This window comes from Pleurodeles waltl, chromosome 9 (assembly GCF_031143425.1).
Source record: "Pleurodeles waltl isolate 20211129_DDA chromosome 9, aPleWal1.hap1.20221129, whole genome shotgun sequence".
Lineage (NCBI taxonomy): Eukaryota > Metazoa > Chordata > Amphibia > Caudata > Salamandridae > Pleurodeles > Pleurodeles waltl.
The window spans coordinates 557,453,213-557,479,083 of NC_090448.1; the positions used below are offsets into that span (position 1 = coordinate 557,453,213).

Here is a 25,871-nt window from a genome sequence, read left to right on the forward strand (position 1 = left end):
GACAGTTTCATCTGTCAGTTTCTTTGTGGGTTAGGGCCCCTTTTTTTGCAGAGCTTGTGAAAGACTTCTGCCATTACTGCAAAGTTCAAGGGGTTTTTGTGCAGATAGCTTATCCCAGTCTCAGCAGATTGAAATTCTCTTCTGCTGACCATTTACAGCACGTGGCCCTTGATTGCCCTGTTTTTTAATCTTGGATAAAAGTTTGGGATAGTATCCAATTTATTTGCTTCCTATCTGAAGAGGCAGACTGCAAGATGTTTTAGCTGGAGACAGGTCTGGAAGCATTAGAAACAGATGCATGGCAGCCAGATTTGCATCAGGCAGCAGTATCCATTTCCTCATTTGTCATGATTTTGAAAGACCAGTCTAGGATTTGGACACAGATGATCAGGCAGATTCTGATTATGCTTCTACTTAGTATGCCAGCATAGTCCCCACTATTAGTATTTCCTACTGATTTTGTTGTATGGCCAATGTGTTAATTGGTAAAATTGGAGCACTTTGTGTTCTCACAGTAAAGATTGTGGGATAACTAGTGGAGTCAGTTGCACTGATGCTGGTGATGCTGCAAAGTACTTAAATGGCTGTTATATAGGATTCTACACCTAACTCTGCATGGTATCTATAATTTAGTTTCTCTGCTTCTTTGACTTTTTCTTGGTCTGCAGACAAATACAAAGGACCTACATCATCCTTTGATGCAGGGCAAACTCGTTTTTGAAGCGTCATCGAAGGTTTCATTTGTCCGTGGGAAATCACAGGCTTTTTGAAAAATGCTGCCATCAGGGATTCTTCCAAGCACAACTACATACTATTGGTCAGCATAGAATAACCGGCCAGACTGGTGTTTGTGTTTCAGGTTTTGTACAGATATGGCTCCGGTGCTAGGGATTGCTGTTTTCCTATCTTATGATTCTGATGTCAGCATGGCTTGCAGACAATGCATTTAGCTATTTTTCCAACTTTGAAGTTTAGTTGGTGCAAGCACATTCTTCGTTGTACTGTGTGTCAATCAGTATCGCAGACCATTCACAGATATTATTTCATGCACAATCTGAGTTTAATTTATCTATGGAATGTCCAGACCGGTTGTATTGTCTAGTGAGTTAATGACAGGACCCATTTGGTTGCACATGGGCTCCGTAGAACTGTGACATAATTGGTAAGATATGGTGAATAGATTTTATTACAAAATCGGAGGCTCACATTATGCTAGAACGTTTCTTGCATTTATTATATAGCAGCCAAGAAGAAAAAAACTACATTACCCAGAAACCCCTTGGAAAAGTGCTACAAACATTGCATCATAATGAAAGATCAATAGGATGTCGAGCGCTACAATAGTTATCTTGACTGAGAGCAACAAGCCCTCTTTTCTTGCTGCTCACAGTCAATATAAGTATTCTGCTCACAATAGCGTATTTGTTTAATTATAGTATATGTTTATATTATATATGAATAAGGCACTTGCTTACATACTGCTTTAGCTCATGCTTTTGGCTTCATGTGGCAGCTGCTTAGAATGTTCATTTAACATTCCTCTTGCCGTTGGTCGGAGCACGTCTCTCCTTGGGGATGCAGGCCCCTTCAGATGTTTCCCGGCAGCCTCATTTATCTCAAGGCGTGGGTGTTTCCCTTGTTGCCCAGCTGTGCCTCATTGCTCCAATCATTCGCTGGAGCTTCCCCTGCACTCCTCTTCTGATTCTGACAGCGGGAGGTTTCTTGGCTGATGCCCGCCCTTGACACGCCTCCGTACATGCACCCTCCCTCCCCTTGGTCAACATAATATTGAACCCTTTAGCTTCCTTGTTTTTTTTTCTATTTAGCCTATTTGTTTGTTATTTCCTCCTTCTTAGTGGATTTTTCTTTCCTTTTATCACTTTACAATGTCTGAGGATGAGAGATCCCACACCATGAAGGAATTTCAAAACATTAATTAAAGATTTGTTCCGACAGGCCCTTTCTATCTCTGTTGGACGTTTCTAAATCTTTGGAAGCGTCTATCTCCAAAATGTTGCAAAACCTTTCTGAGATTCCTTATTAAAAAAGGAAAGAAACGTGCTGCTCCTCTGAGGGTACAATCTAGAAGCGTTTCTGATATAAATAGTCCTCTCACCCAAGAGGTTTCCTTTTCAGGTCTTACCTCTTCTCACCTCATTATGACAAACTGGCAGGACACTGATGATGATGCTGGGGTTTCTGCTGATGTTACCCCTGATGTTTCTGACAATGGGCCTCCGGAGAAAAGGCGCAAAGTTTCTCCTTCTGATGGTGTCTTTCAACAAGTGTCCATTGATCTTATGGATCACTTGGGAAAACCTAGGATTGATCCTGTTTTAATCCTCCACCACAGTTCTACTGAATAGTACCCTTCAAATCATGTCGGATTACATTGCCTTTTATTTAAGACATACCCTGGATAAATCTTCCTGGAATGAACTTAAATCTGAGTGTCCTTGTCCCTCCCTTCCAAGCAAAGTGGCTGACACCCTGTTATAGCTCCTAATATGTTGCTATTTTTTACCAAATTTGGAAAATACCCTTAAAAGGTGTTGATAGAGCCTAGTCTAATTGCTAGACCAGGATCTTGGACCTGGTGGGACTCTTTACAAGGATTTTGGATTTGGCAGACGGGGCAAAAATGGAGGGTGAGAAAGTAGATCCTGAGACCCTTTCCAATTGGGCACAGCATGCCATTTGAATGCTGGGCAATATTAATACTTACATATCCCAAGAGTGACACAAGAGCCTTTTGTTCCAGATAGACCCTAAACTGAGTAGCTTAGCAACTAAGGAGGTGGGTCCTCAGGCCAACAGCTTTCTGTTTGGAGATTCCTTTATAAAGGAAATGGGCAAATACATCTCTACATTCCCAACTATAGACAAGGCCCAATTTTCTCTAAAGAAGCTTTTCTCTTCACTGGTTATCAGCAGAGCCAGCAAAGAAAGGAGTCTCTTTGTCGGCCGTTTCACCTCCAACGGTCAATACCAACAAAGAGGCTCCTACAATCAAGGCTCCCAACTTGAATATCGAGACTACAAGCCCAATTTCTACCCCCACCATTCTCGTGGGTTCCGTAGAAGGGGATACAGAGCCAAATTAGATGAATTTTCAATTTTGGTCTTCTTCCTGTAGGAGGCAGATTGACTCTTTGTCTAGATGCTTGCTTGATTGTCCCTCATATCAGATCCTTGGATAATTCAGACAGTTCAGGGTTATTGCATAGAGTTATATATCAGTCTTCTGTACAGCTTTACCTGCCCCACCCTCTTCATTTTCCGAAGGAACAGTTTCTCCTGTTTTAAGAGGAAATGCAATTGCTTCTTTCGAAGCATGCTATAGAGCAAACTACATTTGATCCTTCAGGTTTCTTCAGCACCATATTCCTGGTCCTCAAAGAGAACGAAAAATATCATCTGGTCTTCAATCTAAAGTTATTCAACAACTTTGTATTTTACCATCATTTCAAGATGGAGACTATTCATCTTTCAAGACTAATTTCTTCAGGACGACTGGTTAGTTGGACTAGATCTTCAAGACGCTTACTTAACAGTTCCGGTTCATCCATCATATAGGAAATACCTTCAGTTTCAGTAGGCCATTACTTTCACTGTTTCAAGGCTCTTCCTTCCGGCCTCTAATCCCCCCCACCCTTAGTGTTTTACCAAGATTTTCAAGCCTGTGGTGGCCTTCCTCAGGGCTCAGGGTGTAAGACTCATCTTCTAGCTCAACGGCTTATTGATTATGGCCCAAGACCGAACATGACTTTCTCATTTACATCTATCAGGACCTCCTATTAAGGCTAGGTTTCCTCATCAATCTTCAGAAGTCCTCCCTCATTCCTTCGAAACGTCCTGAGTTCCTAGACACCTCTCAAGAAATTCTATAACTACTTCCTCACAAGGTAGCTTTAATCAAAAAAATATTTGTCAAGCTGTGTCTCTACCCCTCTGTTCTCTCAGATCTCTAGCTCGCCTGGTGGGTCTTTTGGCCGCCTCCGTTCAGGCCATCTTTCCCGGTCCTCTCCATTGTCTGGCATTACAGAGACTAAAGAGAAGCCTCGAAAAGGTCTAGCCTATTCAGAACCGGTGATTCTGGATTCAGAATCCAGAGAAGAACTCCTCTGGTGATTGAGTCACTTAGATGCTTGGTACAGGAGAACGATTTTCTTGGCTACCTCAAATTTAGTCTTGGAATCAGATGCAAGCCTGACAGGATGGGCGCACGGGATGGTCAACTCTCGAAAGGCAGTACATGGTCTCTCCAGGATCCTCTTTAATCATCAACTGCTTTGAAATGCTAGCCAGTTCTTTTGCCATCCAGTCATTCATAAAGGTCAGAATAAAGTGCACTATTCTCTTACGAATGGACAACCTTTCGGCTGTCAAATACGTAAACGGTTTTGGAGGTACAAGGTCCAAACCTCTGGCATGTCTGGCCAATAGTCTAAGGATAATTTTTTTCTACAAAGAAACATTTCTGTTAAAGCAGACTATCTTTTAGACAAACTGAACGTGGTGGCCGACTGGTTTTCCAGACCTTTTCACAATTCAAGCGACTGGAAACGTGATCCTTCAGTATTCAGTCTTTCTTCAATATTCTGCTCTGTCAGTAGACCTCTTTGCTTTCCGTACCAACTCCCAACTTCCTTCATTCTTCAGTTGGAGGCCAAATCCTTTAGCTCTTGCTACAGGTACTTTTCTTCAGTCATGGCCCCAGTCTCTTCTTTTCTATGCATCTCCCCGTTCTTTTAATTTCCAGAGTCCTTGCACAGGTTTGCAGACAACAGTCATCCCTCATTCTGAACACGCCCCCGTTGGCAGACTCAACAGTGGTATCCAACTCTATTGAAAGTCTCAGTGGATTTACCATTGTGGATTCCTCCCTTTCCCAACTTCATTCTCAACCCTCAGGGTCTGCATCACATCCTCGTTCTAGAGCGTACTCTGTCCCTCTGCATGGAGGATTTTGGGGCGACTTGGAGAACCCCAGTAATTTCGGAAAAAGCTATCTAGTTCATCCAGAAATCTTACCATTGGCACAGCTAACGTCTACAGGTCAGCCTGGTTGGTAAGGTGCAGCTGGTGCCTGGACAGGAGTGGCTTTAGTAGTCAACTTCTTAATCTCTTTGGCTTCCCAAGGGAAAGATTATCATACCAGTAATACGTACAGAGTGGCAATTTCTGCAAAACATATAAGAGCCAGATGGAAGACCGGTTGGTGAGCATCCTCTGATCTGTCGACTTTTAAATGCAGTACGTTTTTCTAAACCCTCCTCTTCCTAAGTACAATACAATGTGGGATGTTAATTTGGTTTTACCTTTGTTTATTTCATGACCTGACAATGCTGATCTATTTCTCAAACATTTATCTGCAAAATTGACTAAGCTATTGTGCTTGATTTCGCTCAAACATGTTTTTGTTGTTAAAGCATTAGATGTGTCTTCTTTTCACTGTTCCCCTCTAGGAGTTCCTTTTCAGGTTTTTAGGCGCACTAAGACTAACTTGACGTCAGTGCATTATTCTTTTTTTCTCTTCTCAACCAAAGTTATGTGTTGGTATTTGTTTAAAAACCTGCGTTTCACAAACTGCAGATCTCAGAACTTCCTCCTCATCATAGTCCTATTTTCTTTCAGAAACCCCACAAGCCGGTTTTGGCTCCCACCTTGGCTTGTTGGGTTGGATGGATCATGTCTTTAGCTGACATTGGCACAGTTTCTTTTGGCACCCATTCAGCCAGTGGGACTACAGCCTCTAAGACTTTCTGGGCTGGTGAGGGCTTACATGATATTCTCAGGTCTGCATACTGGTCAAACACTGATACGTTTAGAATCTTTTATTGTAAACCAGCTACTCATCCAGTTGAATCTGTCATTTCATTGTTTTGAACAAGCATAATAGGAGCCTTCGTTCTTGTAATAAAATTGAGATTTTCCTAGACTTGGTGTCAGAGAGGCTAGATTTTATTAAGGACACGCAGGTAAGTACTATCCCACCAGTACTTTATTACCCTCCCTGGTTTCTCTTTTCTGCAGTTCGGTTCCTTCAACCAGTTCCACTTCGTCAATCTAGCACGCCAAGATCCAAATTGGAGGATTTCCTTTGACACTCGAGGATTACGCAGCATGCTTCCTGTTTTCCTTTTGAATTTCCTCAAGGATTTGGTGTCTGTTCTACTAACTTTGTGTTCTGTTCTAATTTTGTTCTCTGGTCCTCTTCCAGATTGACTCTCTCAAGAAAAGAGGGTTTATTGGTGTCAGTCAGGATAATTATTTTAGCGCAATGTCCTGTTGGTCTTTCATTATGATGCAAAGTTTGTAGTCCTTTTTCCAGCGTTTTCTGTGTAATGCATTTTTTTCTTTAGGGCTGCCATATAATACATGCAAGAAAAGTTCGAGCATCATACTCGCCTTTGTGTCTTTGATAAAATCTAGCCTGTTTGACACCAAAACTAGGAAAATCTAAATTTCATGCATGGAATGTTGAGTTTGCACTCGCGCACAGAGAAATAAAAACATGTCAGACCAAGCTCTGTGTGTAGCATCTTCATTTACGAGTACCCAGGCTGAGGAGGACGCTACAAAGGGGATTTGTAGTTCACTGAATTATCCGGTAAGTTGGTTTGTATTGTTTTGCTTGCTCTTGTGCAGGAGAGTTTCTGATGTTGGAGCATTGGATCATTCTGCTGGATCTTTTTCTCTTGAGGTGTGCTTTTTGTCATCTGTAGAAAGACGAGGTTGAAAGTTATGATTGTATCCTATGTTGCCACGTTAGGCAAGCCCAACATGTGGCAGAAGAGCGGTTGAACGCTGCTTTGTGAGAGATCAAGTCACATTCTTATCTGTAACTGGAAATCGCAGTCACCGGCAGTTAGTTTCTCTTTAGCTGTTGTGTTATGCTGCAGCCAAACAGATGAATTGGGACCAGGTTTTGTGATGATCTCTGAAGTATTTCTGTTTTTTTGTTTCAGTGTGAGTGAAAAGCCAAAGTAGTGAATTTGGTTTCCAATTAGTTTTATTTGAAACTGGTATCCCATATTACTAATCTGGTAATTCATAAGCTTTAAATAAGCATAACAGTACCTGGAGTAACTTGATGTAGGACCTTGTAACCATGTTTTTCTACACATTTAAATTTGAGGTTCCGTGAGAGAGACAGGTGTGTACAAGCCCATGATTTGTTTGTCTCAACAGATGTCCAATGACATGACATAACAGGTGGTATTCTAAGTCAGAGAAGGTTTGTGAATTTGTCAATAATAGTTTGGTTAGAAGGTCATAGACCATTCATGGTCTAGTCAAGAACCTGTCAGAAATATGGCAGCCTTTCTGTAAATGATTTCCCTAGGGACAGAGACAAACTGGAAGGAATCATGGATTGGAGTCAATTGCATTTTCTGTCGTACAGGTTGAGGTTCAGAATGGAAAACATTTTTGGCAACCATTATTGGTGCAAAAGACATGCTGTGGGAGGGTCAGATTATATAAAGTAAGTCACAGAAAAGGGTTATGTTAGTTAGTGACTGAAAGTCTTTATTTCAAAGATTTTGCTCTCATGGAAAGAGGATTAAAGTTCCAGAAGTATATTACCCCCGTCTGTGTTAGAATCTCTACTTTTGTTCAAGTTAGTAAAGAGAAAGTTGAATGTCTTTCAGTTAATTAAAAAACATAGAGTACTTTATTTCGCTAATCTGAAATCTGTTTTACATTTAAGGTTCATTAATCATTGTCTGCTGTCCTCGGTCACTCTAAATTAGCAACACCAATGCCATCCCAGACAAAATTAGGGTAGGTGACATGTTATGGTGTACGCCATGTTCTTTTTCAATAATAATAGGGGCATTTTCTTGCCTTTATATTCATGTTATTGCTATGGATAACTTTGTCTATGAGACACATTTTGCATTGTTATACTTCTAATTTAGGTGTTATTTTGGGCAATGGTGGGAAAATCTGGTATCTGAAATATAGTTCTGGTAGGTGTTAGGATTCCTAAAGTGAGTGGCTACCAAAGTCACATGACTACAATATATAATAATTCTAAGTTAACCGTCATTAAAATACTTCATTTCGTACATTTGTTCCTATCATGATTGTCATGGAGGCATATTATGAGTACCTAGGCGCAGTAAGCTCAGCGCACTCATCTGGAATATATCTCTCACTTAAGGAAACTGAAAAAAACAGAAAGTAATGAATTTTTAATACCTGAGCCGGAGGTTTTGGGATGTGATCTAGTTCACCATTTCAAGACAAACCCATCACTTTTTTGGGGCAATTCTTCATATTTACGCAAGTGGGAACTCATTTTTCTGTGTAAAATATTTGGTCCCTAGCCGTATCATGCTGGAGGTATAATGGATTTTGTTGTGTGGAATTTTCTACCAATGGATGCCACTGACTTTGTACACCTGCCTTAATTCCAGCAGTGGTCCCATTACATGAAACAATATTTAAATAGAATATGCTATAACTGCCCAACCTGTGATTTATTTCTCACATTGACATCCATTTAAATATCATCCATATACTCCCTACATGCATTTGCAGAATGCAGATGTTAACCTTGTTCAATTAGAAAGCCAAGAAGATAAATCAATAAAAATGTTCTAATGAAGTGCATTGATAAAATAAACTTTATGGACTATTTGGTAAAACGAGCATTGGCATTGGCAAACCTGCAAGATCTGTTGGCTTTGCAAATTTCTTTTAGCCATGTTGTAGTGGAGTGCAGCTGTTGTGCAGCATGACTGAAAGTTAGAAAAAAAAGCACCCTTACACAACTTTGTCATAGTGCTTTTTTTTTTTTTTTGCTGACAGGAGGAGGGGTCAAGCAATGACAACAAGGTGGGAATGGGTAAGCAACATTCTAGGATGTTTGCCAAGGAACAACGCAAGATGTGGGGCAAGCAACAACTTGGGACTGGGGCAAGCTACAGTGTGGGATAGAAGGGCAAGCAAGGGAAGCAACAACATTGGACAGGTGGGCAAGCAACAACATAGGACAGTAGACCAAGCAACAACCCAGTACTGGGGGCAAGAAATAACACAGAAAGGGGGCAGGCACCAACACGGGATGGTGCAAGCAACAACATGGTACGGTGGGAAGCAACAAATTGGAGCACAATGGAGGGTGATTTGGGGGACAGAACGGGGAAGGAGGCTGGGTGAGAGCAGGATGTGAGGGGAGTTGGGAACAAGCAACAACGCTGAGCCTGGAGGAAAATGGGTTTGGGGCAAGTAACAACATGGAGCACAATTGAGGGTGGTTGGGTGGGCGCAAGCAACAGAATGGAGAACATCGGCGGGAGGGTGAAGGTGCAAGCAACAACACGAAGCACAGCATGGGGTGGGGGCAAGCAACAACACGGAACATGATGGAGAATGGATAGGGGACAGTGGGTGGGACATGAATCAAAAAGGTAGGGGGCAAAAACACACAGCGTAAGAAAAAGCAGTGTGTGGGGCGGGGGGAGAAGCACATAAGGGAGATGGCAGGTCGGGCTGGACTGTTCCCATGGGGAGCATGGTCAAGACTGATCTGCATACGGCTGGGTTCAAACTTGACCCGTGACGTGGTGAGCAAAATAATTATGGATAAAACCCAGATCTGTGACTGGGGGCGAGTATTTGAAAAGTTCCAACACTCCGTCCATCATTTTGTTTTGTGGTGTTTCTGTTTGCCCTAAGTGGCCCGGATATGCCCAGACCTGGGTCCCTTGCTCGCTGTGTCATCAGATTCAAGCTAGCTTGGCTGATGAGAGGTGATACCCTAAATCTGGGCCCAGGGTGCTTGTTTCTGGTCCAGACAAGACCTGGCCTGGCAGTTTGGGCAGATTGTTCCCATGGGGAGCAGAGTCAAGAGTGATTTGCATCTAGCTGGGTCCAAACTGGGGTGTAGTGGCGAGCAAAATAACAATGGATTAAACCCAGATCTGTGACTGGGGGTGAGTGTTTGATAAGTTTCAACACTTCATCATTTTATTTTGTGGTGTTGAGATAATCTACAAACACATGCACTCTTGTGGAGTGCTTCAACTAACAGAAAAAAACTAGCCCCGAAAGCATGAGCAGTTGCAGGACAAAAGCACTTGGGCCATGCTCCAGAGGAGGGGCAAACACACAAAGAAACACACACGTGAAGCAGAAAGTCGCTGAAGGAGGAGAATCAAGGAAATGAGTGACTGTGAAGCCAGCCATGGTAAGCAATGGGCAGGCCCTAAGTTCACTGTAAACTATCTTGCAACTGAAAGCATGTGCAGTTTCTGGCAAGACCTAAAAACAACAAGGGACTCCTTAATGCTTTCCAGCACATACATGGTGTACTTTCATGATCTTCTGGCGCAAGAGTGAGAATGTTGAATCTTGTCTGAAAATGGCACTATTTATTTTTCTAGGAGTGAAACGGTTCGTTTTTGACAGTGTTTTAAACAGGCACTTCAGATGTACAGAATAAACACCAGTAAAAGAACTAGGTGAATATTTAGCTGCTTATCATAGTGAGGAATGTGATTGAGTAATGAGGAATACACTCTTTTCCCTTTTAGAAAGATGGGTTCTATTTTTCCCTCTACATTTTGTGTTAAAGCTCATCATAAAGGTAATTCTGTGTTTAAAACATAGTGACTTCTTCATATTAGCAGACCATGCACCTGCAAACTTGTAGATCATTGTACTTTGATTAGTTAATTATAAACCATCTGAACTCACTGCAGTGTTGTCACTTGATACATATATAGAGTTTGACTCAGTAATATGCCTTTCCTGTTTTGAATACTGGAAAGGATGGAATTTGGCTTGTGTTTTCTTTCCGGGGTTAATCTTTTATATAAGGAGCCAAGGTGAAGGTTTACTGAGTAATATCTAGAATGATCCCAATTGGGAGAGGACTGCAGCAAGAATGCCATTTGTCCCCAGTGCTGTTCACCATGGCGGTTAAGCCATTGGAGGAATGGTTTCGAAGGGACGCTCGAAAGGCAGTTTTGCTTTATATGGACGTCATCCATTAGTTTATATTTGATCCATAGTTTATTTTTGGAAGAAGACCATATGACTAGGACAATAGAGTTGGAGGGTTTCCCCCCACAATTGGATTAAGGATACTGCTTAGGTATTTATACCAAGGAGGAATAAGACTCCTGAATATTTAAAAAAAAATAATAATAATCGGGAGCTGTCCAACTTTGCACAATAAATAATGGATCAAAGACCCTTGTAGACGAGCCCACTTTTAGAATAGGCAGACAGGAATTGTGCAACATTAGATATTGGCATGCACTATACTGATGGTGGGTGCTTGGCATGGCTCCTCCCTCAATCACCACAGTGGTAAAATTTGGTATAGACTGATTATGAAAATTATATTGTAAAGCAGATTGACCCCAAGACACCATTATGGGGGGGCACTGGACTAATCAAAGTGACTGCCCTTGTAAAATTTCAAGACTGGGACAGCATTGAGATATCTACTCTAAAAGAGGTGTGAGATGCGAGTGGGGCTGTCCTATTCATACACTCACAAGCAGAGTATGATATTCATAAGTCACTGGCCTTCAGATTTCTTACATTTAAGAATGCATTATCAGTGAGTATTGGGGCCAGTGTAGAAACCATGGTGGACTCCACTCTTGTAAAAAAAAGTTACTAGATTACTATGGGCCTCATTTCCTAATATTCCATATAAATTGTAAAATTGTGCCATATACCAGTTTGCGATTTCCTATTAACAATCTATTATAATGGTTTTTGTAGAAGTGGTTGCAAGTTGTGCACAGAACTAAAACTTTCTTAACTAACATAATGAAAGAGTTAAACTCTGCTATGGACACAGAGGCGAGGATTACGCCATTCTTTTGTCTTTATTTTCTCCAGCTGCAGAAGTGAACTTGTATATTAACAAAACGACTCTGGGGCAAAAGGAACAACAGTCCAATCAGTTAACAACATTTAAGTTCATTAAAGTCCCTTCTCCATTTTCATGCCCTCTCCTATATCCTCGGCTAACTCCTGCTTAGACAAACCAGATCCTAAGAAAAAACAATATAGATATAACTCATTGTAAAGACAGATTAAAACATTTGATAACCTTGATTCCAATCAACATGTACCAGCTAAAAAATACCTGTTGTCTTATCCAGGTGACTGGTTGACACCTGTTCGGTATAAGTCAATAAGGACGCTCAATGAAGGACCACACGCCAATTATGAATACAATTTAGCTTTACTAGAATTTCAGGGAAATGTAGGCATTTAGCACATTAACAATAGTGGAATAAGAATAGCAATGAAAAGCATCTATTTATATAAAAGTACACTACAAAGAGCATCTGTATGCATATGAGCAAAGAGTTCATTGACAGATATAAGCTTGGAATAACTGTATACCAAAATGTGTTACACTACGATGTTCAGGAAGTAAAATATAAACAAGTTGAATACTTCAGATAAGCTTTGATTTACTGCACACGAAAATGCATGTTTCAATTACTGTAGCAGGCTCACACTACGATGTTTAGAAAGCAAAATATAAACAAGCTGAATACTTCAGATTATAAACACAGTGCAAGCATAATAATCTACCATAATAATAGAGCAGAGAAACAAAGGCCTTTCATCCCTGGGTGGAATTTAACTTAGTCCACGAAATGCTGGGAAGCCCTCTACAGCCCGCTTGGACCTCTCTCCCCCTGGAGCGTCACGGTCTCTGAACAGCACAACAGGGAGGCAGCTCTGGGTCTGAAGATGACAGTTTTCACAACTCCATCTGCGAGCTTCAATTCCCTCACCCGCCTTTCAGTGTTTAAATAACCTGAAGCTTGGATTCTATCCCCTGCCAGTATTTTCTACCTATGTTATCAGCACATGTCTCTTAGCTGCCTTGCCATTCCCTGGCCATTGTTTTCATTCCATCTTTTACTGTGGTCTCGTTTTCAAGGTTGAGACAGAATCTCCTTCACAACCTGTTTCTCACACATACAGCTGCGAATAAGTTTATCTACGGAATGTAAAAAAAAACAAGCTTGAAAGCGAACATCGTGAATTTTTTTCACGTTGCTCTGGCTTTAGCAGGCATCACGCTCATCTGCACTGTTCAAGCTAATTAACCCTTTGCGTCACAATGTCTTCCGCACCTTTCCCTATACTGATCAACTGTGTTCTGGTGCCAAAAAAAACCAAATACTGCTAAGTAATTTCCTTACTACTAGATGTTCACACACAAGATGTCCATCAATTGGAATATGTCCTATTGATATTGCAGAAAGAAAGATACGTACAGACCTGTAAGCCAAACCCTGCCTAGACATTCTGGGGAGAAAGTTTAAAACATCTGACCCCAGAGGATCAATGTTCCTGTGCAAACACTAACGCACCCATCTTGTCCATGCTGACCTATACCTCTTGACAGTTCCAGCTGCCCATGTTCTGATAATCCCAGGATCTTCACTCTTTCCCTGTAATCCTCCAGGCCATACACCAGAGAGAGCCTTCCACCACCAGAGAGAGCCTTCCACCACCAGACAGTAAAGATTCCCTTGAGGATCTTTCGAGAAGATCTGGACAAAAGGGTAGAAAGATTGGAGAAACCCTGGAAAGTTCCATCAGAATTGGATACCACACTTAAGACCGCCAAATCCAGGTTATCCTTACTACATCCAATGATTGCCTCCTCACCATTGCCGATATCCGTGCCAGCATGGAAAAAGGAGGAAAGGCATACCCGTGTTCATATCACCACTCCTGTTGAAAAGCATGTGTTGCTGGTGCAGTTCAGTCTGGTTTCCAACAAAAAATTCTGGGTAACTGATGGTCCAGGCTGGGTGCAAAAAGATCTATTGTAAACGGACATCACAGTTTCTCCAGTTGCCTGAAAATCTCTGAATCGAGTTGCCGCACACTCACACCCTGAAGATGTCGAGACTGCCCATCCGCAATGTTGCTCTTCCCTGACAGAGGCTGTCATTACCGAAATATTTCTTCCCAGACAGAACTCACAGAAATGTCCTGCAAATTCTGCTAACACCCTGGAACGTGCCCCCCCCCCCCCACACACAAATGGTTTATGTAGTGCTGTCCAAGCCACATTGTCTATTTTCAAAAGCACTGTTGACAGACCTCTGTCCTTGGTCCAACACTGAATTGCAAAAGAACCCACTAAAAGTTCCAGACAGTTGCTATGTAGTAGTTTTACTGCTGATGACCATGCTCCTTCTGTGGAAAAACCGCTGCTATGTGCACCCCAGCCTTCTTTGCTGACATTGGATTATATGACAATATCCAGACTGGATCCAAAAATGGCTTGCCTATTTCATGCTTCTGTGTTGACCAGCCACCAGTTCATCTCTTCTCTTGCCTCTTGAGTTAGAACAATTTTCTGGGAGTATGTTGGACCTTACCTGAGATTGTACACTTTCAGGATAAATAGACTTGTAATGAAAAGGGCCCGGAAACACGCCCTGAATGGATGATGACAGAAGACCAGCTATTTTTGCAAGCGGTCAAAGGGAAGTTTTTTGTTTCGTCCAGGTTTTTCGTAGCTCCTTTTTGATGCTCTTCATCTTCTTGGCTGGAAGGCTTAGAATTTCTCATACAGAATCTATCACAGCACTATAGAAGCTAATGCTTTGCGAAGGAACCAGAACAGATTTCTCCTTGTTTATAAGGAAGCCTAAGCCTTCCAACAGAGAGATTTCCTGCTGCAACTGGTTCACCAGATTCTCTGAACATTGATCCATTGTGAGAATGTCGTCCAGATAAACGGAGTCACAAACCTTGCACCCAAAGATACTCTATTGCTGGTCTTAAAACTTTGGTAAAATACTAAGGGTAGACCGAATGGAAGGGATGTGAATTTGTATGTTTTCTGACACCATGAAAACTGAAGGAACCTTTGATGAGGGAGATAAATCGGAACTGTTAAATACGCATCCTTCAGATCCAACCGAGCCATCCAATCCCCCATCGTAAGAGATCTCTGAGAAGATGAATGCCATCAGTCTTGAAATGCCGTAAAGTCAACCACTCATCGAAATCCCACAAATGTGTCGCTGACCGGAAGGAAGAAATTGCTTAAAAAACCTTCAGGATGAATGGGAGTGGGAATAATAGTTCTCGGTCCCTACTCTTACATGGGAAGAAGGGCAAACGTTCACCTGTGGCGGAGGAACCAACAACACCTCTGTGGAAAAGTCCTCTGCTGCCTCTAAACCTCTGAGCAGGTCTTAAAGGGAAGAAGAAAAGCCTCAAAATCTTGCAGGATCTTGCCATTGCCCTCTACTGGTACCTTGACCTCTGGAGAGAGCTTGGTAAAAAAAAATTAAAAAAAAGCAATTGGCATGCGCACCCTTCCCCAGCTGACCGCTGCAAAAACCTTTGGGCTAAAAGTACTGTTCATTGACGCCTGGGCCTTATCAAGGCATGTAAAAGTGGCCACAAATTTCCCCAGTTCATTAATTAAAGGATCTCCAAATAAACCACCTTAGGCCACATGCCCAGGCTCAGAAGATGACAGATCATCTGATTCCATGTTCATCTTAAGTCATGAACGGCTTCGCTCCGTTGATAGGGTACAATACGCATTGTCCACAAAAACAAGTGCCCTGTAGGCCCAGCCAGACAAAATCTCAGGGTCTATCCCTTTCTTTTGGTCATGGATATATTTTGCTGAGAAGGTGGCCATACGTGCATTAACCTCTGGAATCTGCGCTACTTTACATGCTAATTTTAGACGGGGACACTCAGCCCAGAGTTTTTCCCCTGGGGCTAGTCGGAAGACCGGGGATGAAGAATATCCTCTGGGTCTAGCATATCAGAAATGGGAGCTTGATTATCATCGGAAAGAACCCCAGTTTCTAAGGAAATCAAAGAGGTAGAACAACAAGGTATATACTATCCCATATCCCGCTTCCAACCCCCAGGAGAATTGGCACCCCCAGAGGTTAATGGGTCATCTGGGATAAAAAATAAATTTAAAAGTTACAGCTCCAATTTGATGCGAAATGTACCCAAGTTTCAATCCTTGTATAGTGTCTCACTGTGAGCATGATTAAAATACTCTTCTATATTATAAACATAATGTATAGCCTCGGCAAAAACACTGATGCACAGCTTGATTTTTTTAACGAAGTTTCTTCCTCCTGCGGGGAATAGGTGTTTAAAATACTTAAAATATCCTATCTGTTACTGCCTGTTTTACCAATTGAAATGCTACACAAGCACCTAAATAGTTCCCCTTGGTTGAAATCTTCTTGACTTTCATCCTCAAAAGATTCACATTTCTAGGTAATTTTAAAGAACAAAATGAGTTTCTTACATTTGTGTGTTTGATCCACCGCAATGTATTATTTGATACTTGCAGTTTTTTGCAGAGAAACATTCTACATTTCTTGAAACAGAACATTTTTGCTTCCACCCCTACATTCAATACCTGACTCACACGTTTGTCTCCTTCCTCATATTATGTGTATATTTTCTGCGCCATTACTTTCTCCTACATCCCCGACAGTGCCCCCCCCTCCTGGTGGTGTATCACCAGCCCCTAAATGTAATAATTCCAAAAAGGGTAAACTCTCCAGTGAAGTGCATGCATATGCTTCCTTTCTTGTAGATGCATGTCATTTGGCATCACTTCTGTGTTATTTTTGAGGCATTGTATAGGGCATAAAACTACTAAACAGGCAACTGAGAGCTTTACGGGGAAAGGAAGGCATACCCCATAATTTATTTATGTTTTTAAATATATATGTGTATTCATGCACACATACACATACCTGTATGTTTATAGACACGTACTCACATATAGCCATGTACATACACCTACATACACACATATGCGGGTTGTCTGCTGTGGACAATTTTCTCTCTTAGAAATGTTTATAGCCTTGCGTCTTGGGTTCCCATGACCAACTTTATTTCACGGCCTGGAGACCCACTGTAGTGCTGCATGGGAAGTCACATACAAGAGAGTCTCAAAGATCATCTATCTGCGTCCAGTATTTATACACTTCAACAGGCATTGAATACAATAGCTGATGCATATGTTATAAACCGGCAAGCACATCTGTTACTCAGCCTTTATCTTTTTTGTAAGTGACACCCTACATTCCATGGGCTTGTGGTGTGCTGCTTCTTCTAGATAACCCGTTCTGTTTCTTGGAACTGTTTGTGTTCTTTCTCCACCTACGCCTTGTTACCAATCTATGCACTAAAACTCAGGGCATCGCTCATACTTTATAGTTTGTTTTCTGCATGCTTGTTTGGTTGAGTGACACAAAATGGAGTCTCTTCACAAGATGGATTTAAGGTTCTGTTTCCTATCGACACAGGGTATGTTCCTATACGAAGCCTAACCCCATTTTGATATACACACATGCACATACACACAACACAGTTAGATATTCAGATGCACGTACCTCGATCAATGTATGATGTAGGTTCCTAGAGAGGGATTTCCCCTAGGGTCCACAGGCCTTAACAAAAAAAGGTCCAGGGAATCGTCCATCAGTCTAGGTGTAGGGACAGAGAAAATTACTAAAACAAATAAGTACTTTAAAAAAAGATGGAGTGAATATATGGAATAGAGAATGATAGGTAACTAAGTTTTTAACAACTAATCAAAATGACCTGAACCCCCCTCTACTTCAACATTCAGCCAACTACCCTAGGCTCTGTATAGACTCAAAACCTTTTTTTTTTATTAATAAAAGCAAATTACATCTAGCCAGCATCACTGCACAGTCTCCTTCTCATGTCACCTGCCTCACTAGTTTTTATTCTTACAAAAATCAGCAGACTGCTAAATTCTAGGCCAGCTCACAATCTTGCATCCAGCATCCTTGGTCCTGTGGCGATGTGACAGGTTCAGCTCTGTGACCGTTGTGATGGATCCGGTTGAAGTCTCTGCCTCACCCATTGCCAGCCTAATCCACATGTCCCTTTTGTCCGAAAGCATTCCTCCATCCGGTCCATTACTAATAAAATACAATGTGTCCACATTGTGCTGAACAACTGCTACTTGGTAAAAGGTTCCTATCCCTTTCTGGTCAGATTTTCTGGAAAGTGCTGTAACATGACGTCAGCAGTTTATGAACTCCAGTGAAACCCATAGCCCTATCCAAAAGCAATTCACACATATACATTCCTTTCCCCAGATAGAATGTCTGCAGTGGAGCATAAACAATTACATGATATCGCCCTTTAATACTTGTTTTTTATTTTTAAGTAAAAAATGAAACCCGGGAAAGAGATGTTTAAACGAAGGAGAGCATCACTACAGAAACATATGCACCAATGTTTCATAGATTAAGGTATTGTTAACCATTTTGGCGTAAGGTCAACCCTGGAAGTGGGTTGTGGATGTAGCTTTGAAAATATTTTGGGAGGGTGTGGAGATGTGGAAGGGAGCGTGTGGTCAGGATGTGCTTGGAGTACAAGATTTCTCTTACTTTGGCTCCTATTTTGCGCATTGTGGAAGTGGCAATTGTAACTACTTGGATTTCTTTGACATGCCTGATTCACTTGTTTACCCTGACACTTACGTACACAGCCATTTAATTGTTTACTTCATCATTTTCAATTGTGCCTAATGATGCAATATCAAATGCTTACCTAGACTGTTCACCACAGAGAGTAGTGGGTAATAGTACTAAATGCCATTCTCATGCTCCTGGCTGTGTAGTTCAGCATCCTTTGCACACTGGTGTCTCTTTCCGTAGTTCTCTAAGTGCCTACAACATCACTTTATTGCCTTTCATGTGTTTTCAATAATGAGGGGGGAGAAGGGTTGAATATACATTGACAGCCCTTCAATATCCACATCCGGCTTTATGTGCGTAACCTCTCCCTCCCCAACATCTATTCTTCTACACCACTTCACTACTGTCAAAGTACACTTATCCCACATGTTTTCCTTAACCTAATCCAAACGCTGCTTTCTTTCTTTGCATCCTTCAATTTAGCAGCCGGTGCGCCCAAATTCTTTACTGACCTCACTTCTTCTGGTCACTTGCATCCAGTGCTGGTTTATAAGGAATCAACGCTAAGGATTTTATGACTTGTACTTCATTGTTTTTCATTATAAGTATTGACCTAGAAGTGGATCTTTCATCCAGAAAGTAGCACCAGTGTAGACTTAAACGTATTGGTGGCTTGTCCACAGTCAGATATGACAGTTAGAATTGTTTCTGCAGTATTCTCTGTAAAAATTGTGTGCTGTTCTCATAGCCTTGCCAGTATTCCAGTTTCTCTCAGAAAGTAGTCACAACGTTGCTGACAGGTCGCTGAGTTCTCTCTGGCTGGAGGTAAGATTTGTTTGTTAATTTGTTTTTTTTTGTTTTTTTAATTGATAATTCTATTTATGTTTCAAGAGAAGAACCTTAGGATATTTTTATTATGTCAGACATAGTTTTTTTTTCTCAATTCTGTTCATAACTAACACATAAGGTGCAGAATTGGACATTTCTTTGATTTGTTAGTTGTGGCGATACAGTTGGATCACCACCAATACATTTGCAATATAATTGTTTGAGCTTTAGCTACAGTCAGTAAAAAATAATTCATTATGAATTTATGTAACATATTTTGCCTCTCGAAGAACGGGTTAACAGGTGCAGAATGAGACACACAATAGCTAACATAGGAGCTTCACAAAAAATTTCCTGGCAGGCATAATCCCACTTACAGGGGCATGGATCTTAAACTGTGTTTGGAGAGATCCTTCACTCCAACACTGAAGGTTATCATCCCAAGTTGTGGTTTGCCATGGAAGTTTGAGAATGCATACAAACTTATATATTTGTGAGCACTCCGAAACTCCCCACACTCCTCTTTCCACCGTAGAAAGACTCATAAGATTACTACAGCCAAATGCTGGAGCAACTCCCTACCCAGGATGGGAAGTGGAACAGATTACTCCCAGATTTTTGGGTGTCCGCAAAAGGATTTTGCATTGGAAAAATATATTTTTCTTTGTGGAGGAAAAAAAAAAGTGTACGTTCTTCGGTTGCGATCTTCTGCGCTATGGAGAACTCCATACATCAGCAAAATGAACATGCTGTAGAAGGACAGTGGCATGCGTTTCAAGGCATATTCCTGAGTATGTTGATGCATAAGAAAATTTAGGAAAAGTGCTGTAATGCAGGAATCTCACACACAATTTTATTAGTTTTTTTCCTGAATCTGGCCCATTCTCTTGTCCATACGTCATGTCATAACAGTAGATCAGAATGGCTTTCTGTGATCTGAAAGCAAAATGCTAATTTGCTTTCTTAAATGGTTCATATTTATCAAAGATACTTCAGATGAGCGTGATCTGTAGTGGGATTTCTGGTATGTGCTCTTCACATTGACCAGGTCATAGTAAATAAAACTACTCCCATCATAACTTAGTTTGGATCTTGGTGATTCTCCTTATTCATAAGGCCAATCGGGTCATGTTGTCTGTCACTACAGCATTTGTGACTGCAAATACCCCCTGTTTTCTTAAAGCGGCTCTGCATTACTCATGGGAAGCCAGTGCAGACTTGAATAATGTGTATGGTTTTCTTCCAATTATGTACTCCGTAGTTCCCTTGATATCTTTGCCAGAGTACCAGTTGATGTCTTTTGTTATTTTTCAACTGCACCCTTTATGTTATACGTGTCAAAAATACATTTGATGCTTTTTGAATCATGGTATTGCTCTGCCCATAGGATTTGAATCTGACGGTATGCATTGCAAACTTCGACTTCACTTGGAAACATCTTACTTAAACAGTGCTGCCTGTGCACCATGGGCATCGGGAATCCAGGAATATCCCATAAAGTTGTTATAACACCTGCAGCTCTAGACCAAGCAATTGGATTGCCAGTGACTTTATTTTTCTTTCAGTTTTTCGTAAGCTTGTTCTGTTATCAGTCTTGTAAATGGCAATAAATACATTGTAATTTTTAGTGAAGGTGCATATATGCTTTTGTTTCCTGAATCCAATGTTCTAAGTGTTAACGCATTGATGTGTTCCCCTGGATTACACCAACAGTCCAGCTTGTAAGGGAGAATTCTACTAGGCGTATCTCTTCAAAACCAAACAGGAAAAAAGTAATCTGTCAATTGATGGTATGCCATCTTATTTGGTCCTGGTCTAAAAGTAAAGGTGATGTAACCCAATGAGTGCTGCAGGACATCACCAAATATTTCTGCAGGTTCTAAATTAGGACTGAATGTGCTATAAAAGGCTGAATCCAAATTCAATAAAACCACTAGGTTAGCTTTCCTTGCCGAGATCCCACTAGCTCTTTTCCACTGTTTGAATAGCAGAAGGAGTAAAATGAGTTTGCTGAAATCCAGAATCCCTGATATGTAGCAGTTTTGTTCATGTGATGCCTAAAACTGAAAATCCCAAAGTTTGATAGTTGCCATGGCCAACCATATTAAGTGTTTTTTTTTTTTATTATTATTATTATTAGTTGTTGAATACATTCTATTTCTTTGGCACCAATTGATCAACACGAGTGAGGATGAGATATTACATAGATAGCTCTGGAGGTATTGGACACCATCTTCAGCCAAAATCAACTAAACAAAGTTTTGAAAGTAAGAGGCTTTGGGAACACTTCAGTTTTAGTACTGGGTTATTTGGTCTCCTGGCAATGCACTCTCCAGTACATCTACCAATTCAACTTAATATAAGCTTCTTTTTTTTTTTTTACCACATTTCTTTTTCAAAGCACGTCTTTTTCTTTTGAAGAGGTACTTATTGAACTTTTGCTATACTCTGGTTTTTAATTATTGGTCTAGCGGTGTCAAAGTAAATATTTGACCTCATCTCTTCCCAGATGAAATTGCAAACTATTGCGTATTTGGAAATGATTGTTTTCTTACAAATAAAAGCATGAATGCGAGTTATTTTTTTCCAGTAACCAGTTATGATTTAACACCTCCCCAACTGAAAATTTACAGCAAGCAGTCAGTTCAGCGCCTATTGAATTTTCTCATTGGCAGATTGGAGCTCCCCAAGAGAACTTGTGTTGTTTGGTACTGCAGTTGTGCTGTTTTGTACTGTAGCAATAGTATATAGGCCCTCATTATGAGTCTGGCGGTGCATGGACCACCAGACTCACGGATGGCGGAGGACCGCCGCGGTAGTGGTGGTCGGTTGCCATATTATGACTCTGGCGGAGATGCCAAGGTGGAAACGCCGCTTCCGCCACCAGGCAGCCTGGCTGTGTTAGTATTTCAAATCTGACAGGGCAGCGCTGCCCTGAGCATTATGAGTCCCATTCCGCCAGACTTTTCTTGGTAGTTTACACTGCAAAGGAAAGGCTGGCGGAATGGGTGACTTGGGGTGGGGGGGGCTCCTGCACTGCCCATGCACTTGGCATGGGTAGTGCAGGGGCCCCCATGCACAGCCCTGTCGTGCTTTTTACTGCCCGAATTACGGGCAGTGAAATGCGCAATGGATGCTGCTGCACCTGCCACATTAACGCCGGCTCCATTAGGAGCCGGCGTCAATGTAAAGGCCCTGTTTCCTACGGGCTGGCAGGAACACTGTTTCCGCTGGCCCAGCGGGAAAATTATAATAGGGCCGGCGGGCGGGGGCTTTACCTCACTTGCGGTGAAGTGGGGGAATGAGTTTGGCAGGCGGCACCTTAGTCTTTATAGGAGGCATCATGTCTCCTGACTGCGTGTAATCTATATTTTTGCTTATAAAATTGTCCACTTCTTACTGAATGATCTTTCTGCCAACCCGTGCATGTTAATGGATTGTTTGAGAAATATCATAATTTCACAATCAAAGGTTTTTCTCAGTCTTGGCAGGCTCAGAGACCTTACCCTCAGTAGCTCTCAAACAGGATGTAAAGTGCCTTTCTTCCTAAATTAAGGCATCAGTAGCATAGTATTAACATCTTTTTCCTAGAAATGGCAGGGCTTGTGCTTTGAAACGGTTATGTAAGAGTCTTTTTTGGTCTTTTTTACTGTGTGTAATGGACTATTACAATTTTTTGTATCCTTACCCAGACAAAATAAGTTGCAGTAGATAAATTTAGCTTATGTATGAGAATTTGAGGCATCAGGTGGGGATTTCTGTACTTTTAGGCTGTCAGCTGTTGCAGTGAATTTGAATTGTTTAATCCACCTTCAGCATACTTTTTCATTCTCCTTAGCTAAGGCCATGCAGGAGATATGTACGTGTTCTGGATATCTTCTGTCGGAATACCAGCAGCTCAGCCACACCCTCCCCAAAGCCTTTGAAGAAGAAGATTCTCTCCTACCTGAACTCCAGGTTTTATGATATGGAAAACATCATCAACTGGAGCATCCTTCTGAAGCACTGGAGGCTACGCAAAAAAAATGCGTATGTGTGTTGGTGACATTGCTTTTTCAGCCGTGGCTTGACGTGTAATTAACTTGTCTAATGAAAATATACTGCTCTAGTTTTAAGTTTGTCCATTTCCATAATGGACATCGAACACTCAAAGGCCTCCTAAATTGAACTAATTGGACCTTTGATTATGGGTTCAGGGACTTGGAAGAGCATAGATAACAATACCATACAGGCCCACCTAATTTGCGGCATCGCAGTCTCCATCTGGACTGTATGCCTCACATAGCCTTCAGCAGCCTCTTCACTATCACTATGCTTACTAATGTGTACATACCACAATCTAAGGGTATGAAATCTTTTATTTTTTATGGCAGAAAATGTACATTTCTGATTTGTGATCCAAGTTTGCTTATTTAAGTTCACCAGTATGAAAAAATATCTGAGCAGTTCTATATAAATATCACTAGTAAAAGCTAGAGAAGTTTGGAAATGTATGTATAACTTGGTTTACCATTTGTAGTTTTCTATGCACAGTGGCTAATGAAAGCTGTTATTTTTTTCTGTTGCAACATAATTGGTTTCAAATGTTCCAAATTACGCTAATTGCGGTAAGGTGTAAAAACGTACAACTTTGTAAGTTTGCAACGTTTCCCGTAGAGCATTGATTCATGATTATCACCAAGAATGGTGCAATAATAAGCCTCTGAAAATAGCAGCACTTAGCGATGGCTACTCATGCCTGACAGCCTGCCCGCCCCTCAGTGACCGGAAGTAGAACCTCTCTGTTCCATGGATTGATGTGCATTGGATTTACTGCTTTGTGAGACCATTGTTGAATGTTGTGTCCAGTTGTCTTTGCAGTAGAGCTTGGGGAGAGATGAATCAAATATCATTGTTGGACTTAATCGCCCACTAAACTGTAATATTCCTTTAGTATCAGGATGTTTCCTAGCAACCTATGCAGTAACTCTACTCCATACTAATGTGAAATGACATATGTCGGAGTCTGCTTCCTGTGTCTGTACTTCTTCACAGACATGCGAAGGGTTTTGCAATAAGCATCATGATAGCAGATCATCTTCAGATATAGCTGCCAGGTATGGAAGCAGCATTTGAGACTAAATACATCTTTCCCTTCTCAGCTACAACAAAAATGTGTATTTAAATAGAAACTCCCACGTTTTCATGTTCTAATTAATTACTCCTCTCCCTGAGAAAAATGTCTTACTCCACAATTGAATTAAAAATAATAACCTTCCTAAAATATTTGTGGGAAGCCCTCAGGTGTTCCTGTGAAGGCAGATAAGTTTTTGTATGTCAAAATGGCAGGTCGCAAAGTTCCAGATATTTTGTAGAAGATCAAACTGGCGAGAACTTGTGCTGAAATATCTCCCTTTTTTTCTGCAGGCCTTTCACATTCACAGAGAATCTGTACGGAAAGTATGTGGCCTCCGTATATTTCGTCCTTTGTCAAAGAGGGTCAGCAAGGTATTTATTTTCCAAAAGCAAACGCAGTAACAGAAGCAAAATGGGGTACTTACATGTATGTGTTTTACATGAAAAACAGACTGGTGGAAACCTGTTTAGGTTATACTTGATCCACAAACCCTTTTCCAGTAAATGTTCAAAATTAATGACAGTCTAAAGTTGTTTATTATAACTGGGTAAGTGCCTTTCATCGAAAACTTTTCCTCAATTCCTGTTGTTTACCACAATTATTTGTTGCCTTATTTTCATTTTTCTCCTCCTTTCTTCTTCACCCTCTCTTCTCCCATTTTTTGAATACCAACTGCCTTCTCACCAGCACCTTTCTTTCCTCTTGCGATGGTCATAGCCAAACCACCCGCTTTTAATGGTCTGGCTTGACAAAATTACGTGAGCATCACTAGACAGGGTCTTTGGCTCCGCCCACGATTGCCGTCGGGAGTACTTCTTTGATTGAGCAGAAGTTGTGAGCTTCCACAAAAAAAAAATGCTTGCCAACTTGGATTCAGAATTCAAAAGTGTATTTTTGCAGTTCTAACTGCAGCAGTTATATTTTCTACTTTTAGGGTGCTAGTTTATTCGTTGACCTGCTGTTGGGACGGAAACGTCCTTCACATGGTGATGGACGTGCACCCCTGCCCTGAGTGCTCAATGGTGCAGATGCCTGGACCCATAATGCTGATTTTTGTTGCCATAGACAAACACAGTGCCGATATTACAAGGGCACCCCTTACCTGACCAGGCTAACCATATTAAAATACAACAGATGTTAAATGGGACTCATTCACAGCAAACCCATTATGTGACTCCGAAGTATGCATTATTATTTCATCATTAATTTCTTATTAAATAATAAATGAGTTAATGACACTGTTTTCTTAATAGATCTTTGATATATTTTTCCAGGATCTGTGTGCAATATATAGTGTGAGGATAGTGCGAATGACACTGTGCTCAAGTGGAAAACATATATGTAGAATTAGTAAACACAAAGGCACTTTAAACCAGTGGCCTGGTTGTGAAATAATTATCTTTAACTTGAAAGAAAGTATATGTTTGTATGTAATATCCCCTATGTAACTTGAATAC

At 41.1% G+C, this 25,871-nt stretch overlaps 1 protein-coding gene across 2 annotated transcripts in view; it reads left to right on the plus strand.

The window, feature by feature from the left end:
- The window catches only part of DMAC2 (distal membrane arm assembly component 2), a 79,996-nt gene that overhangs the window by 9,402 nt on the left and 44,723 nt on the right, over positions 1-25,871 (plus strand). Inside the window, exons 1-3 of one of the 2 annotated variants that reach the window (XM_069207512.1) lie at positions 7,715-7,788; positions 23,137-23,327; positions 24,705-24,785. In XM_069207512.1, coding sequence (XP_069063613.1) covers positions 23,266-23,327; positions 24,705-24,785 — 143 coding nt within the window. In that variant the 5' untranslated portion in view covers positions 7,715-7,788; positions 23,137-23,265. Of the gene's footprint in view, positions 1-7,714; positions 7,789-23,136; positions 23,328-24,704; positions 24,786-25,871 lie in introns of those variants that run through there. The other variant, XM_069207511.1, reaches the window with a different exon arrangement.